This window comes from Otolemur garnettii, unplaced genomic scaffold, assembly GCF_000181295.1.
Source record: "Otolemur garnettii isolate 467f Iridium unplaced genomic scaffold, OtoGar3 scaffold00075, whole genome shotgun sequence".
Classification (NCBI taxonomy): domain Eukaryota; kingdom Metazoa; phylum Chordata; class Mammalia; order Primates; family Galagidae; genus Otolemur; species Otolemur garnettii.
In genome coordinates this window covers 7,777,502-7,789,055 of record NW_003852470.1, presented here as the reverse complement: position 1 = coordinate 7,789,055, position 11,554 = coordinate 7,777,502, and the positions used below count along the sequence as shown (strand labels likewise).

At 42.2% G+C, this 11,554-nt stretch overlaps 1 protein-coding gene across 1 annotated transcript in view; it reads left to right on the top strand.

Moving 5' to 3' along the window:
• Positions 1-518: 518 nt before the first annotated feature.
• ABRAXAS2 (abraxas 2, BRISC complex subunit) overlaps positions 519-11,554 on the top strand; it is a 32,557-nt gene continuing 21,521 nt past the window's right edge. The window contains exons 1-2 of the mRNA XM_003794072.2: positions 519-629; positions 5,385-5,475. Of these exons, the coding sequence (XP_003794120.1) occupies positions 531-629; positions 5,385-5,475 (190 nt within the window). The 5' untranslated portion in view covers positions 519-530. The remainder of the gene's footprint in view (positions 630-5,384; positions 5,476-11,554) is intronic.

Below are 11,554 nucleotides of genomic sequence, written 5' to 3'. Positions count from 1 at the left end.
TTTTATCTTCTTTCCATGATTTTTCATTAAATTTGTGTTCTTTCAATCCCAGGGTCCAATGGCTTCTTACCACACCAACTACTGCCACCATCCCGCCTCGCCCTTACACACTCTGGCTTGTGTTGACAGCCTCCCTTACTATCCCCCTCTACCCCCACACTATAGTCTCAACCTTGCAGCCAGTGGTCATGTTAAAATTGAAATCGCTTCACGTCACTCCTGTCAAACCCAACACGGTTCAATGGCCTGAATCATCTCCCCGCTTTCATCTTTGAGCTCCCTGTAGGCTTTCACGCTAAGCGTTTCATTTGCAAAGGGAAACAACTGTTTGGGGGAAACTCTCAAGGGCTATACAGCGGAGGAACTACCCCTTGGGAAGTTTCAGTGCTTGGGGCCATTTCAGTGACTGTGAAAACTGGCCCCATCCTCACGGCGGGGCGCTCGGCCCCGCGGTCGCTGCCGCCACGGACTCCATTTCCCAGGATGCCGAGGGGCGGCCCGGCCGGAAGGCTGTGCGCCCTCCGCGCGGCATGATGGGGGAGCTGGAGATTTCCATCATGGCGGCTTCCATTTCGGGCTACACCTTCAGCGCTGTGTGTTTCCACAGCGCCAACAGCAACGCGGACCACGTAGGTGCCGGGCCCCTGGCTGTGGCCGCTGGGGGCTTTCAGCCTCTGCATCAGGCCAGCGCTTGCGGCCACTCCCGGACCGCCTGAGGCTTGCCCCCCCAGGCACCAGGGCCGGCCGGAGAAGCCGGTGACTGGGGCGGCTCCCACCCCCGGCGAGCTTCTGCCTCCCTGGGCTCTTTCGCCCCTGGGACAGGCTCCCTAGCTTGGCGTTCTCAGCCGCCTGGCCGTCCCAGGACTGCAGTCTCTTGTCCAACGAAGATATCCCTCCTGACCCCCCGCAGTGTCAGGAGTCACTTGGTGGAAACTGAGCGCCTGCCCCTCCCTCCCTGAGAATCTAGAATTCTAGACTTAGGAGGGGCGCCCGGGGTCGGGAAGGAGTCGAGAGGCCAGGCTTTTAGCTAGGAGGCGAAGCACTCAGCCCCGCCTGCTAGTCTCACACCTTGTCGGTGCATCGAGTAAAACCATGGCTGTCACTATTCAGACTTGTTAGACACGCTGTGTGTTTTCTTCCCTCCTATGGAAAAGAGAGAATGTAAATAGGAGCAGTAGGTTGCAGGGTCTGTTTGCATTTCCTTGAAGTTGCTTGTTTAGTTCTTCAGCGAATGTTCTAAGACCACAGTGAAATAGGGAAGTGATAGGCCCACGAAGTGGTGGTCGGAAATGCATGGGCTTTGAAGCACACAGAGGGAGCAGAGTCTTTCTGTTGCAGTGTCTTTACTTTGGAATTGTCTTTTAGTGTCACTGGCCTTAGATTGGAAACTCTTTGTGAAACTGGATAATTTTTCTCTTGAAAGAGGTATTTAAATTTGCCCACCAAATTGGGTCATTTTAAATGATATTAATAGTGAATGATTCTAATTCATTAAATGTGTTTCTGTGGTTTTTTGTGGTTGTCATTACAAGGCAAAATGATACATGGCAAAAGGAGGAACAGGATTTGGTTTGATGTCAGCAATCTTAGCTTCCATTAGTAAATTGAAGGGAATTATTGTACCTTTCATCTCTTCCTTGTTGATGGTAGAGGTTAATGATAGGAATATGTACAGTATGGGCTTTTCCAGATGCACTGTGAACACTTTTGAACACTATGGCCTGTAGTACTGCAGCCAATTATTTAATAATGTAATGCAGTTCCATACAGTAGTTGTGTTACCCCTAGTGTCCATGAACTATTAAATACGGGTTCAATGATGCTTATTTACCCTATTTGTTAAGAGTGCCTAGGATTGGGCAGCACCTGTTGCTCAGTGGGTAGGGCGCCGGCCCCTTATACTGAGGATGGCGGGTTCAAACCCGGCAAACAAAACTGCGACAGAAAATACCCAGGCGTTCTGGCAGGCACCTATACTACCAGTTACTCGGGAGGCTGAGGCAAGAGAATCGCTTAAGCCCAGGAGTTGGAGATCGCTGTAAGCTGTGATGCCATGGCACTCTATGAGGGCAATAAAGTGAGACTCTTGTCTGTAAAAAAAAAAAAAAAAGTGCCTAGGATTATCATAGTTTATGCATAAAGCATGATTTTACTGTAAGAGTAAGGAGCTACCTGTTGAGAAATGGGCAGTTTTTCTACGAACTTCAATGAGATGGCTATATGACTTAAATTGTTATTAACTTAAAGAGATATCCCCTTAATATCCACTCTGTTTAAGGCATGATGCCTGACTTCATGGAAATTTTCACCAGTGCCAATAATTTACAAATGTGTTTTATATGAGCCTGCCTAATTATATTAACCTTACCACAATTACAGATGTTGAAAACCTGAAAATAATTTCAATTTTAAATTTCAGGAACCAACCAATTTACTTTTGTGATGCAAACTTGTTTTGTGCACTGTTGACTTACATCACTTTTTCTCACACTGAGGACTATTATAGGGTTACCAGGTAAAATACAGGTTACCCAGTTAAATATTAATTTTAGATAAATAGCAAATAATTTTTAGTATATCACATATCATACATAAAAATTATTTATTTGAAATTCAATTTTAATTAGGTGTCCTTTATATTTTTGTTAAATCTGGCAGTCCTAGACTATAGAACACTAGGAATCTGCTTATGTTCTTCATGTCTAAAGTTCTAAGAGTTTAAATTATTTTTTCATTTTGGTTTAAAATTGTTTTTTTTCCGGGGTGTGCTGGCTCATACCTATAATCCTAGCACTCTGGGAGGCTGAGGTAGGTGTATTGCTTGAACCCAGGAGTCTGAGGTTGCTGTGCGCTAAGCTGATACCATAGCACTCTAGCCTGGGCAACAGAGTGAGACTCTGTCTCAAAACAAATAAATAGTAAAAAAGTTTTTTCTTGTTACAAGACAAAGCTTCTTTTGTGGTAAGAACTCAGAATTGCAAGACTTTCAGAGGGTAAAACAAGCTTATTTATTTATTTTTAGAGACAGAGTCTCACTTTTTTGCCCTTGGTAGAGAGTGTCGTGGCATCACAGCTCACAGCAAACCTCGAACTCCTGGGCTTCGGAGATTCTCTTGCTTCAGCCTCCAGTGTAGCTGGGACTACAGGCGCCCGCTATTTTTTTGACGCCAGGCTATTTTTTTTGTTGCAGTTTGGCCGGGCTGGGTTTGAACCCGATACCCTCGGTATATGGGGCCGGTGCCCTACTCAATGAGCCACAGGTGCCGTCCATATTTATTTATTTTTATTTTTTATTTTTGGCTGGGGCTGGGTATGAACCCGTCACTTCCAGTATATGGAGCCAGAGCCCTACTCCTTGAGCCACAGGTGCCACCCCCATAAAACAAACTTATTTAGTTGGTACTTTTCAAACTAGCAGTCATAGGTACTCCTTTGGGGTCTGAGAGATTTTTTTTTTGTAGAGGCTGGCACAGAAAATTAGGATTTCAGCAAATAAAGAGAACTGGTATATTGGGCGGTGCCTGTGGCTCAGAGGAGTAGAGTGCCAGCCTCATATGCCGGAGGTGGCGGGTTCAAACCCAGCCCTGGGCAAAAATTGAAAAAAAAAAAAAAAAAAAGGAGAATTGGTATATTTCTCAAGTTGGAGAAATGCTCTGTTTGTTGATGATTTAGTATTTTAGGACACTTCTTCCCAAATCAAATACAAAAACTAGGCAGTAGAGCATCTGTCTGTCCTCTTACTCCCAAATTCTAACTTTTAACTGGAAATGTCTTTAGGCTCGGTGCCTGTGGCTCAAGCGGCTGAGGTGCCAGCCACATACACCTAAGGTGGCGGGTTCGAATCCAGCCCGGGCCCGCCAAAGAACAATGATTGCTGCAACCAAAAAATAGCCAGGCATTGTGGCGGGCACCTGTAATTCCATCTACTTGGGAGGCTGAGGCAGGAGACTCGCTTGAGCCCAGGAGTTGGAGGTTGCTGTGAGCAGTGAAGCCAGGGCACTCTACCCAGGGGCTCAGCTTGAGGCTCTGTCTCAAAAAAAAAAGAAATGTCTTTAAATTAGGAAACTTCCTTAATTGATTTGAATGATGAAGCTAGAGTAGAAGGGTATAGAATAAGGTCATTGTCTCAACAAATTTACTCATCTTGTATTTGAGCACCTACTATGTGTTAGACACTGTGCTGGGTGCTGAGGTATAGTGATGAACAAGCACAAAGTCCCTGCTGTCATGGAGCTTACGTTTTATCAGGGGATAGTAAGTAAACGTCTTGATTTAGATAAACATGTAATATGGTGGATAGTGAGAAGACTAAGAAGAATGCAGGGCAAAGAGGACAGAGTGCCTGGCAGATGCCGTTCCCGTTATATTGGTCAGGCAAGGCCCCTCTGATAAGTGCCATATAAGTAAAGACCTAAATGAAGGGAAAGACTAAGCCACTTGGGTATCTTGGGAGAGAGATTCCAGGACAGCTTATTACTTTACTCTCTCAAGAAAGTTATTTTGACACTTGGGCTGTATCTTCTGCAACTGTGCTTGTGCTAAGTAATATGCTGAGTAATCCAGAATTGATTATGATGGTATATGTTCTCCAAAGGTATAAATAAGTTAACCTCTGCATTTATTAAAGAAAAAATTGCATGTAAATCATAGGAAATTTATTTGCTGAAATCCTAATTTTCTGTGCCAGCCTCTACAAAAGCACTTAATTGTCATTGTGTTAACTTTTTTCTTTCTTTCTTTTTTTTTTGCAGTTTTTGGCTGGGGCTGAACCCGCCACCTCCTGGCATATGGGGCCAGCACCCTCCCCTTTTGAGCCACAGGCACCTCCCTGTGTTAACTTCTTTCTGTTTTGTTTTAAAAAGGCTTCATTGGGCAGTGCCTGTGGCTCAAAGGAGTAGGGTGCCGGCCCCATATGCCGGAGGTGGTGGGTTCAAACACAGCCCTGGCGAAAAACTGCAAAAAATAAATAAATAAATAAAAACACTTCATCACTAGAGTGTTTTCTGACTCTCTAGATGTTAGAAATTGTATAAATTGTGTGCTGTTTCAAGAAAACAACTTTGGAGTGTTTCTGCTTTCTAAGCTAATTTGACATTAGTTATGAGACTTAGGATTTAGGTGATGAATTCACTCATTTTTACTTCCAAAAAAAACAGAATACTTGAAGGGATTAAAATAATATTTTATTTTGTTATGGAATTCTTTTTCCAAACAATCCAATTATCCTCAGATTGCTTTATCTACTTGTTTATAGACTAGTGATGGTTCACATGACAAGCTTATTTGAATTATTGTTGAAGTTGTAAAATCATATACCTTAATTCCTCTCAGAAAAAAATCATCTTTATTTTTAGTCTGCAACTATTTTCTTTTGTTACTTTTAGGAAGGATTTTTGCTAGGAGAGGTAAGACAAGAGGAAACCTTTAGCATCAGTGACTCACAAATCAGCAACACAGAATTTCTGCAAGTAATTGGTAAGTAAATTTACTGTTGACTTTAGAAATACCCTTTTTTAAATTTTTTTGTTGTTGTTGCAGTTTGGCCAGGGCTGGGTTCAAACTCACCACCCTCGGTATATGGGGCTGGCGCCCTACTCACTGAGCCACAGGCGCCACCCTGAAATACCCTTTTTGTATATTTACTTAAGGTTTGTTCCTTGTCTTTTAACTAACTTTAAAGGACTAAAAGAGTACATAGAAAAAAATAAAATTATTTTCACTAATAAAGATATGAGATGCTTTTATAACTTGTGTAGACTCCCCGTGCACAGTAGGTCTTCTGTGACTCACCATCTGGTCTGACTTGACTGAATTGCTGTGTGACCGTTTAATTGATAGTCTTTTTAAAACTAATTGAAGGCTGGGCATGGTGGCCTATGCTTCTAATCCCAGCACTTGGGAGGCCAAGGGTTCAAGAGCAATATAGCAAGACCATGTCTCTACAAAAAATAGAAAAATTAACTATTAGCGGGTGCCTATAGCCCAGCTACTTGTGAGGCTGAGGCAGGAGCATCACTTGAGCACAGGAGTTTGAGTTTTTAGTGAGCATTGATGATGCCCCTGTGCTTTAGCCTGTACAACAGAGTGAGACCCTATCTCAAAAAAAAAGAAAAAAAAAATCGAGGCCAGGTGCAGTGGCTCACACCTGTAATTCTAGCACTCTAGGAGGCTGAGGCAGGTGGATTACTTGAACTCAGGAATTTGAGACCAGTCTGAGAAAAAGGGAGACTCCATCTCTACTAAAAATAGAAAAACTAGCTGGGCACTGTGGCGGCACCCATAGTCCTGGCTATTGGGACTGAGGCTGAGGCAAGAGGATTGCCTGAGCCCAGGAGATTGAGGGTACTGTGAGGTCTGATAATGCTGTGGCACTCTACTCAGGACAACAGAGTGAAACTTGGTCTAAAAAAATAAAAACAACGAATCTTAAGTTTGCAAATTAGCCTCCTTCTATTGCCAGTATCACCTCACACTGTAAGGAATGAACTCCAGTCTTTCCTAGAGGCATCCAGCTAAGATGTTTACACTTGTTTGTCTGGGATATTTGCTAAACCTACACAGGCTTCTGACAAGCCAGGTAGCCATTTGAGGGGAGATTACTGAAGAAGAGAAAGGAGTCTCTAGATGAACTTACTCTCTTTAGATCATCGATCAGCCTCTTTTTGGTAAATAGTGATCAAGTCCTTTCAGGTATACCTCAACCAGATCCCAAAACAGCACATCCTGATAGAAGAAAACAGGGAACATTTCATTTATTTATGCAGCAGACTGTTATTAAATAACTTCCATGCACGAGGCATGTGTTGAGCAGTGAAAGAAACAGAATCATTCCTGCCTTCCAGAGCTGTGGGGCAGATAAGACAGAGATGCAGAAATACCAGACACTGCAAGATGAGTGCTATAAGAAAGGAACAAAGAGGCCCAGCGCAGTGGCACTTGGGAGGCTGAGGCCAGTGGATTGCCTGAGCCAGAGTGAGACCCCATCTAAAAAGAAAAATAGCCAGGCATTATGGCAGGCATCTGTAGTCCCAGCTACTTGGGAGGCTGAAGCAAGAGAATTGCTTGAGCCCAAGTTTGAGGTTGCTGTGAGCTAAGACGCCATGGCACTCTACCAAAGGTGACCAAGTGAGACTCTGTCTCAAAACTAAAAAAAAAAAAAAAAAAGAGAGAGAAACAAAGAAAATCCTGTGTACATAGTTGAGAGAAACTGCTAGTGGGGAAATCAGTAAAGGTATCAGCAAGGAGTTGAACTTAGGGCCAGTGGGTAGTGTATTCAAGGGAATACAGAATCAGAAGTGTATAAAAACACACAGGGGATCTGGCCTTGTTCTGTATGACTAAACTAAAACAAGAATGCATGAGGATGAGGAGTTTGTGGTTTAAAATATTGCTGGCAGGTTAAGTCATATTGGAAGCAAGTCATCAATTTCAACCAAGCCTGTTCCGATAGCCTTCTAGTACCTGGGTTAGGGAACAAGGGTAAGGATTGAGGTGGGGTTAGTGTTGGGGGAAAATGAGACAGAATTGTCTCCTAAAGTTCGAAACCATAAAACCCACTTAACCTACTCCCCACGTTAATTGACTTACTAAGACTTGATATGTGTACAGAGTATAGCTTGTTTTTCATCGAGGTTTTTGTTTTTGTTTTGCTTTAATTCCTTAAAATTTTGAAACAGTTTGTTTCATAGGACATCTGTTCAGTTATTTATTATTAGCACTTGGGTTTATAAAATTAATCTGGTGGATGAAGGTTAAATTGCCAGATGCGGTTAACTGATAGGAAACTGTGGAGTAAGAGCTCTCTCATCTGGCATGATTACAAAAATAGCATTTGGGATAAATATTCTGACTGTTTAATTCTTTTTAAAGAAATAGAATGGTAAAGTAATTACAATTCTATGTAGCATAATATATTGATCCTTTGACTCATACACTGCAGTAAATATCAGTTTTCATGGTATTGTAGACATGAAGAAATAACAATCAATAGAGCATTCCAGTTAATACGGTATCATGACAACCATCTCTTGCTGTACAGTCTTTAATTTTTTAGCAACATTCAGTTCATTGAAATGATTATGCATCTTATGGGCAAAGCCTTTGCTATTACCACCTTAAGTGTTTTGTCACCATTGTAACATTTTTCTTTTAAAAGTAAAAACATTGGGTGGTGCCTATGGCTCAAAGGGCTAGAGCACCAGCCTCATATGCCAGAGGTGGTGGGTTCAAGCCCAGCCCCACCCAAAAACTGCAAAACAAAACAAAATTATAAAAAAAAAAGTAAAAACATCAGGCTGGGTGTGGTGGATTCATGCCTGTAATCCTAGTATTCTGGGAGGCCAAGGCAGGTGCATTGCTTGAGCTCAGGTGTTCGAGACCAGTCTGAGCAAGAGGGAGACCCCTGTCTCTATGGAAAATAAAAAACTAGCTGGGGCTAGTGGCACATGCTTATAGTCCCAGCTACTGGGGATGCTGAGGCAAGAGGATCACTTGAACCCAGGAATTTGAGGTTGCCGTGAGCTATGATGCCATGGCACTCTACCCAGGGGGACAGAATTAGACTCTGTGTGAAAAAATAAAAATAGAACAAAAACATCCAAAAATGTAAACCAGGGACTCTGGAAAATATGTAGGTTGAAAGGACAAACACAGGGGAAACTTCCTTGAGCAGTATTCACTGTCAGTGGGAGGAGGAGGTTCTCTGTTGTAGCTCAACCTCTAGAATAAGATGGGGGTTTCTGTTTGTTTCTTTTTTGTTTGTTTGTTTGAGACAGAGTCTCACTATGTGGTCTTCGGCAGAGTGCTGTGGCATCACAGCTCACGGCAACCTCAAACTCTTGGGCTTAAGCAATTTTCTTGCCTCACTCCCCCCACCCCCAAGTAGCTGAGAATACGGGCACCGTCTGTTTTTTTGTTGTAGTTGCCATTGTTGTTTGGCAGGTCTGGGCTGTGTTCAAACCCACCAGCTACAGTTCTGTGTGTCCAGTGCCCTAGTCATTGAGGTACAGGCACTGAGCCTAGAATAAGAGGTTTTAAGTAAAATAAGTTGACTCTGTTTTTACCTTACTCTCTGCACTGGGAGGACTTATACTACACATTTTAAACACAAAATGTCTGCATCTCATTTTGAATATATATTCATTTAAAATGCTGCGCTAACTCTAAGCAAAGCTGTCCCCTTAGTTCTAGGAGTGAGAGGAGGCAGCAATAGACAAGTGTCCTTAGTTAATGAGGAGGTGCAGTAGCAATCTTTTGGAAAAAATGGAAGGGGGCTCACCCAGGAGGAAGAGAAGCAGGAACAGCAGTACCACATGGTAGAGATGGCGAGAGAACTGTGTGTTGGCAGGCCATACGTCCTTCGAGGTGGTTTTACCAGGTAGATGAGCCACTGGGGCGTGAGAAACTCTAGAAATCCCAGGCGAAGCTGCCTGGCTTCTGCCTGCTTCCAGATGTCCACCTGTCAGTTAATGTACCCTCCAGCTTCATTCCAGTCTGCGCTTTTTCATGTTTGATGCCTTCACCCTGTTTTTTTCATGGAGTACTTAGTATTGAAAAAAAGCTTAGAAAGCTTTAACTTTGTTCAGAAAACAGCGTGTGATGTCTAGAGTATGTATTTTGCGTGCCTATAATCCAGGTTGTAAATTATGAAAAAAACTGGCAGTGTGCATTCAGCGTTCAGCTCTTACCCCAGGGATTTCATTGAACAAGATATTCTTTCCTTTGAACAGAAAAATAAATGCTGCATTTATTTACAAGTGGGAGCTGAACTTTGGCTACACAAGGGCACAGAGTGGTAAAATGGACATTGGAGACTAAAAAGGGAGGAGGTTGGGAGGGCTGAGGGACAACAAATTACATACCGGGCAGAGCATATACTATTCAGGTACCGGCTACACTGAAAGCCCAGACTTCACCACTATACGATACATACATGTAAAAAAATTCAGCTTGTATCACCTGAATCTATTAAGAAAAAAATTTTTAGTTAGTATTTTAAATTTTATTTTATTTATTTATTTATTTAGAGACAGAGTTTCTACTTTATCACCCTTAGTAGAGTGCTGTGCTGTCACAACTCACAGCAACCTTCAACTCCTGGGCTTAGGTGATTCTCTTGCCTCATCCTCCCAAGTAGCTGGGACTACAGGCACCTGCCACAATGCCTGGCTATTTTTTGGTTGCATTGTTGTTTGGTGGGCCCAGGCTGGATTCGAACCCAGCAGCTCCCATGTATGTGGCTGGCGCCCTAGCTGCTTGAGCCACAGGCACCAAGCTAGTTATTTTATTTTTAAGATAACCACATTTTATTACTGTTAATAGTATCTACATAAATTTCAAAAACAGTAATAAAATATGCATGAGACTAGTTTATCCAGCTATAACCTATCTGGTGCATATTTGCATTTTTTAAAAATTGTTTGGGATTCATTGAGGGTACAAAGAATTAGGTTACACTGATTGCATTTTTTTAATTTTTTAAAAAGAAAGAATCTCAAAATATTCTTTCCTTTAGAGTAGAAGTTGAGTCTTTCTTTTGCTGGAAGTTTAGGTAATATTTTTAGCTACACATTTTCTGTATCCTAATTATAAATAGTATCTCTGAAATAACTTAATGATGGTATACTGTATCATTTTTAGTGATAAAAGAAGGAAATATTTCTGGATGAGTTTTTTTATTTGCTTAGGCAAATGAGCTTTCCTTTCCTGTGGAAATATTGCATTTGTGCGTGTGTTTGAGCAGTGTTAACACAAATACAGAAGCTAATGGGTGTAGCCCCATGTCCTTCTAGGCTGTGGTTTCATTTTAATTGAGTTAAAATTACAGCCTGGAACTCTGGGGCTTTGGCTTTTTAAACAGCAGGCGATGAGTCACTCTCTAGGAGGACATGATTAATAGAATTGAATGGTCAATTAGTCTCATGATCTTATAAAGAAACCCGGACCCTAAGCCCCCTGATGAGCCTGAAGAAATTGTTCATTCTCCTTAATTACAGCAACTTTTCAGAAGCTGTTACAATCTGCCTTATAAATGAGGGTTTCCCTTGGTACTAACCATTTTTGAAAGGGTTACTAGATTTCCAGAGTTTTTGCCCCTTCAAAGCACCTGGCCCAAGTTGTCATGAGTTGTTAGTTGGTTATTGATGAGAGGGTGGTTAAGGTCCTTCTCTCCCTCAGCTGCCCTCACAGCTTTTATGCAACTTGATGAAATGCTTCCAGTAAGTGATTAGTTTTTCCTATTATACGTTGTTTAAACAGATGAGATTGAGCAAGGCACATAATAGCTGCATGTCCCTGAATGTAAAGCTTTCAGATGTATCCTCATTTTACAGAGACAAGTGGAAATTGAACTTCCATTCTGCATTTTTTTTTGTTCTGGTAACATGTCCCTGACTGTAAATGTTAAGTTACAATGGCCTTCACTGGTGTGCAGGCAGCACCCAATTGGGAGAGGAAAACTCTCCCAAACAGACTTTTTTCATTATCTGAGATTTGGGTTAAAAAAATAAATCTTGGCTCGGCGCCTATAGCTCAACCGGCTAAGGCGCCAGCCACG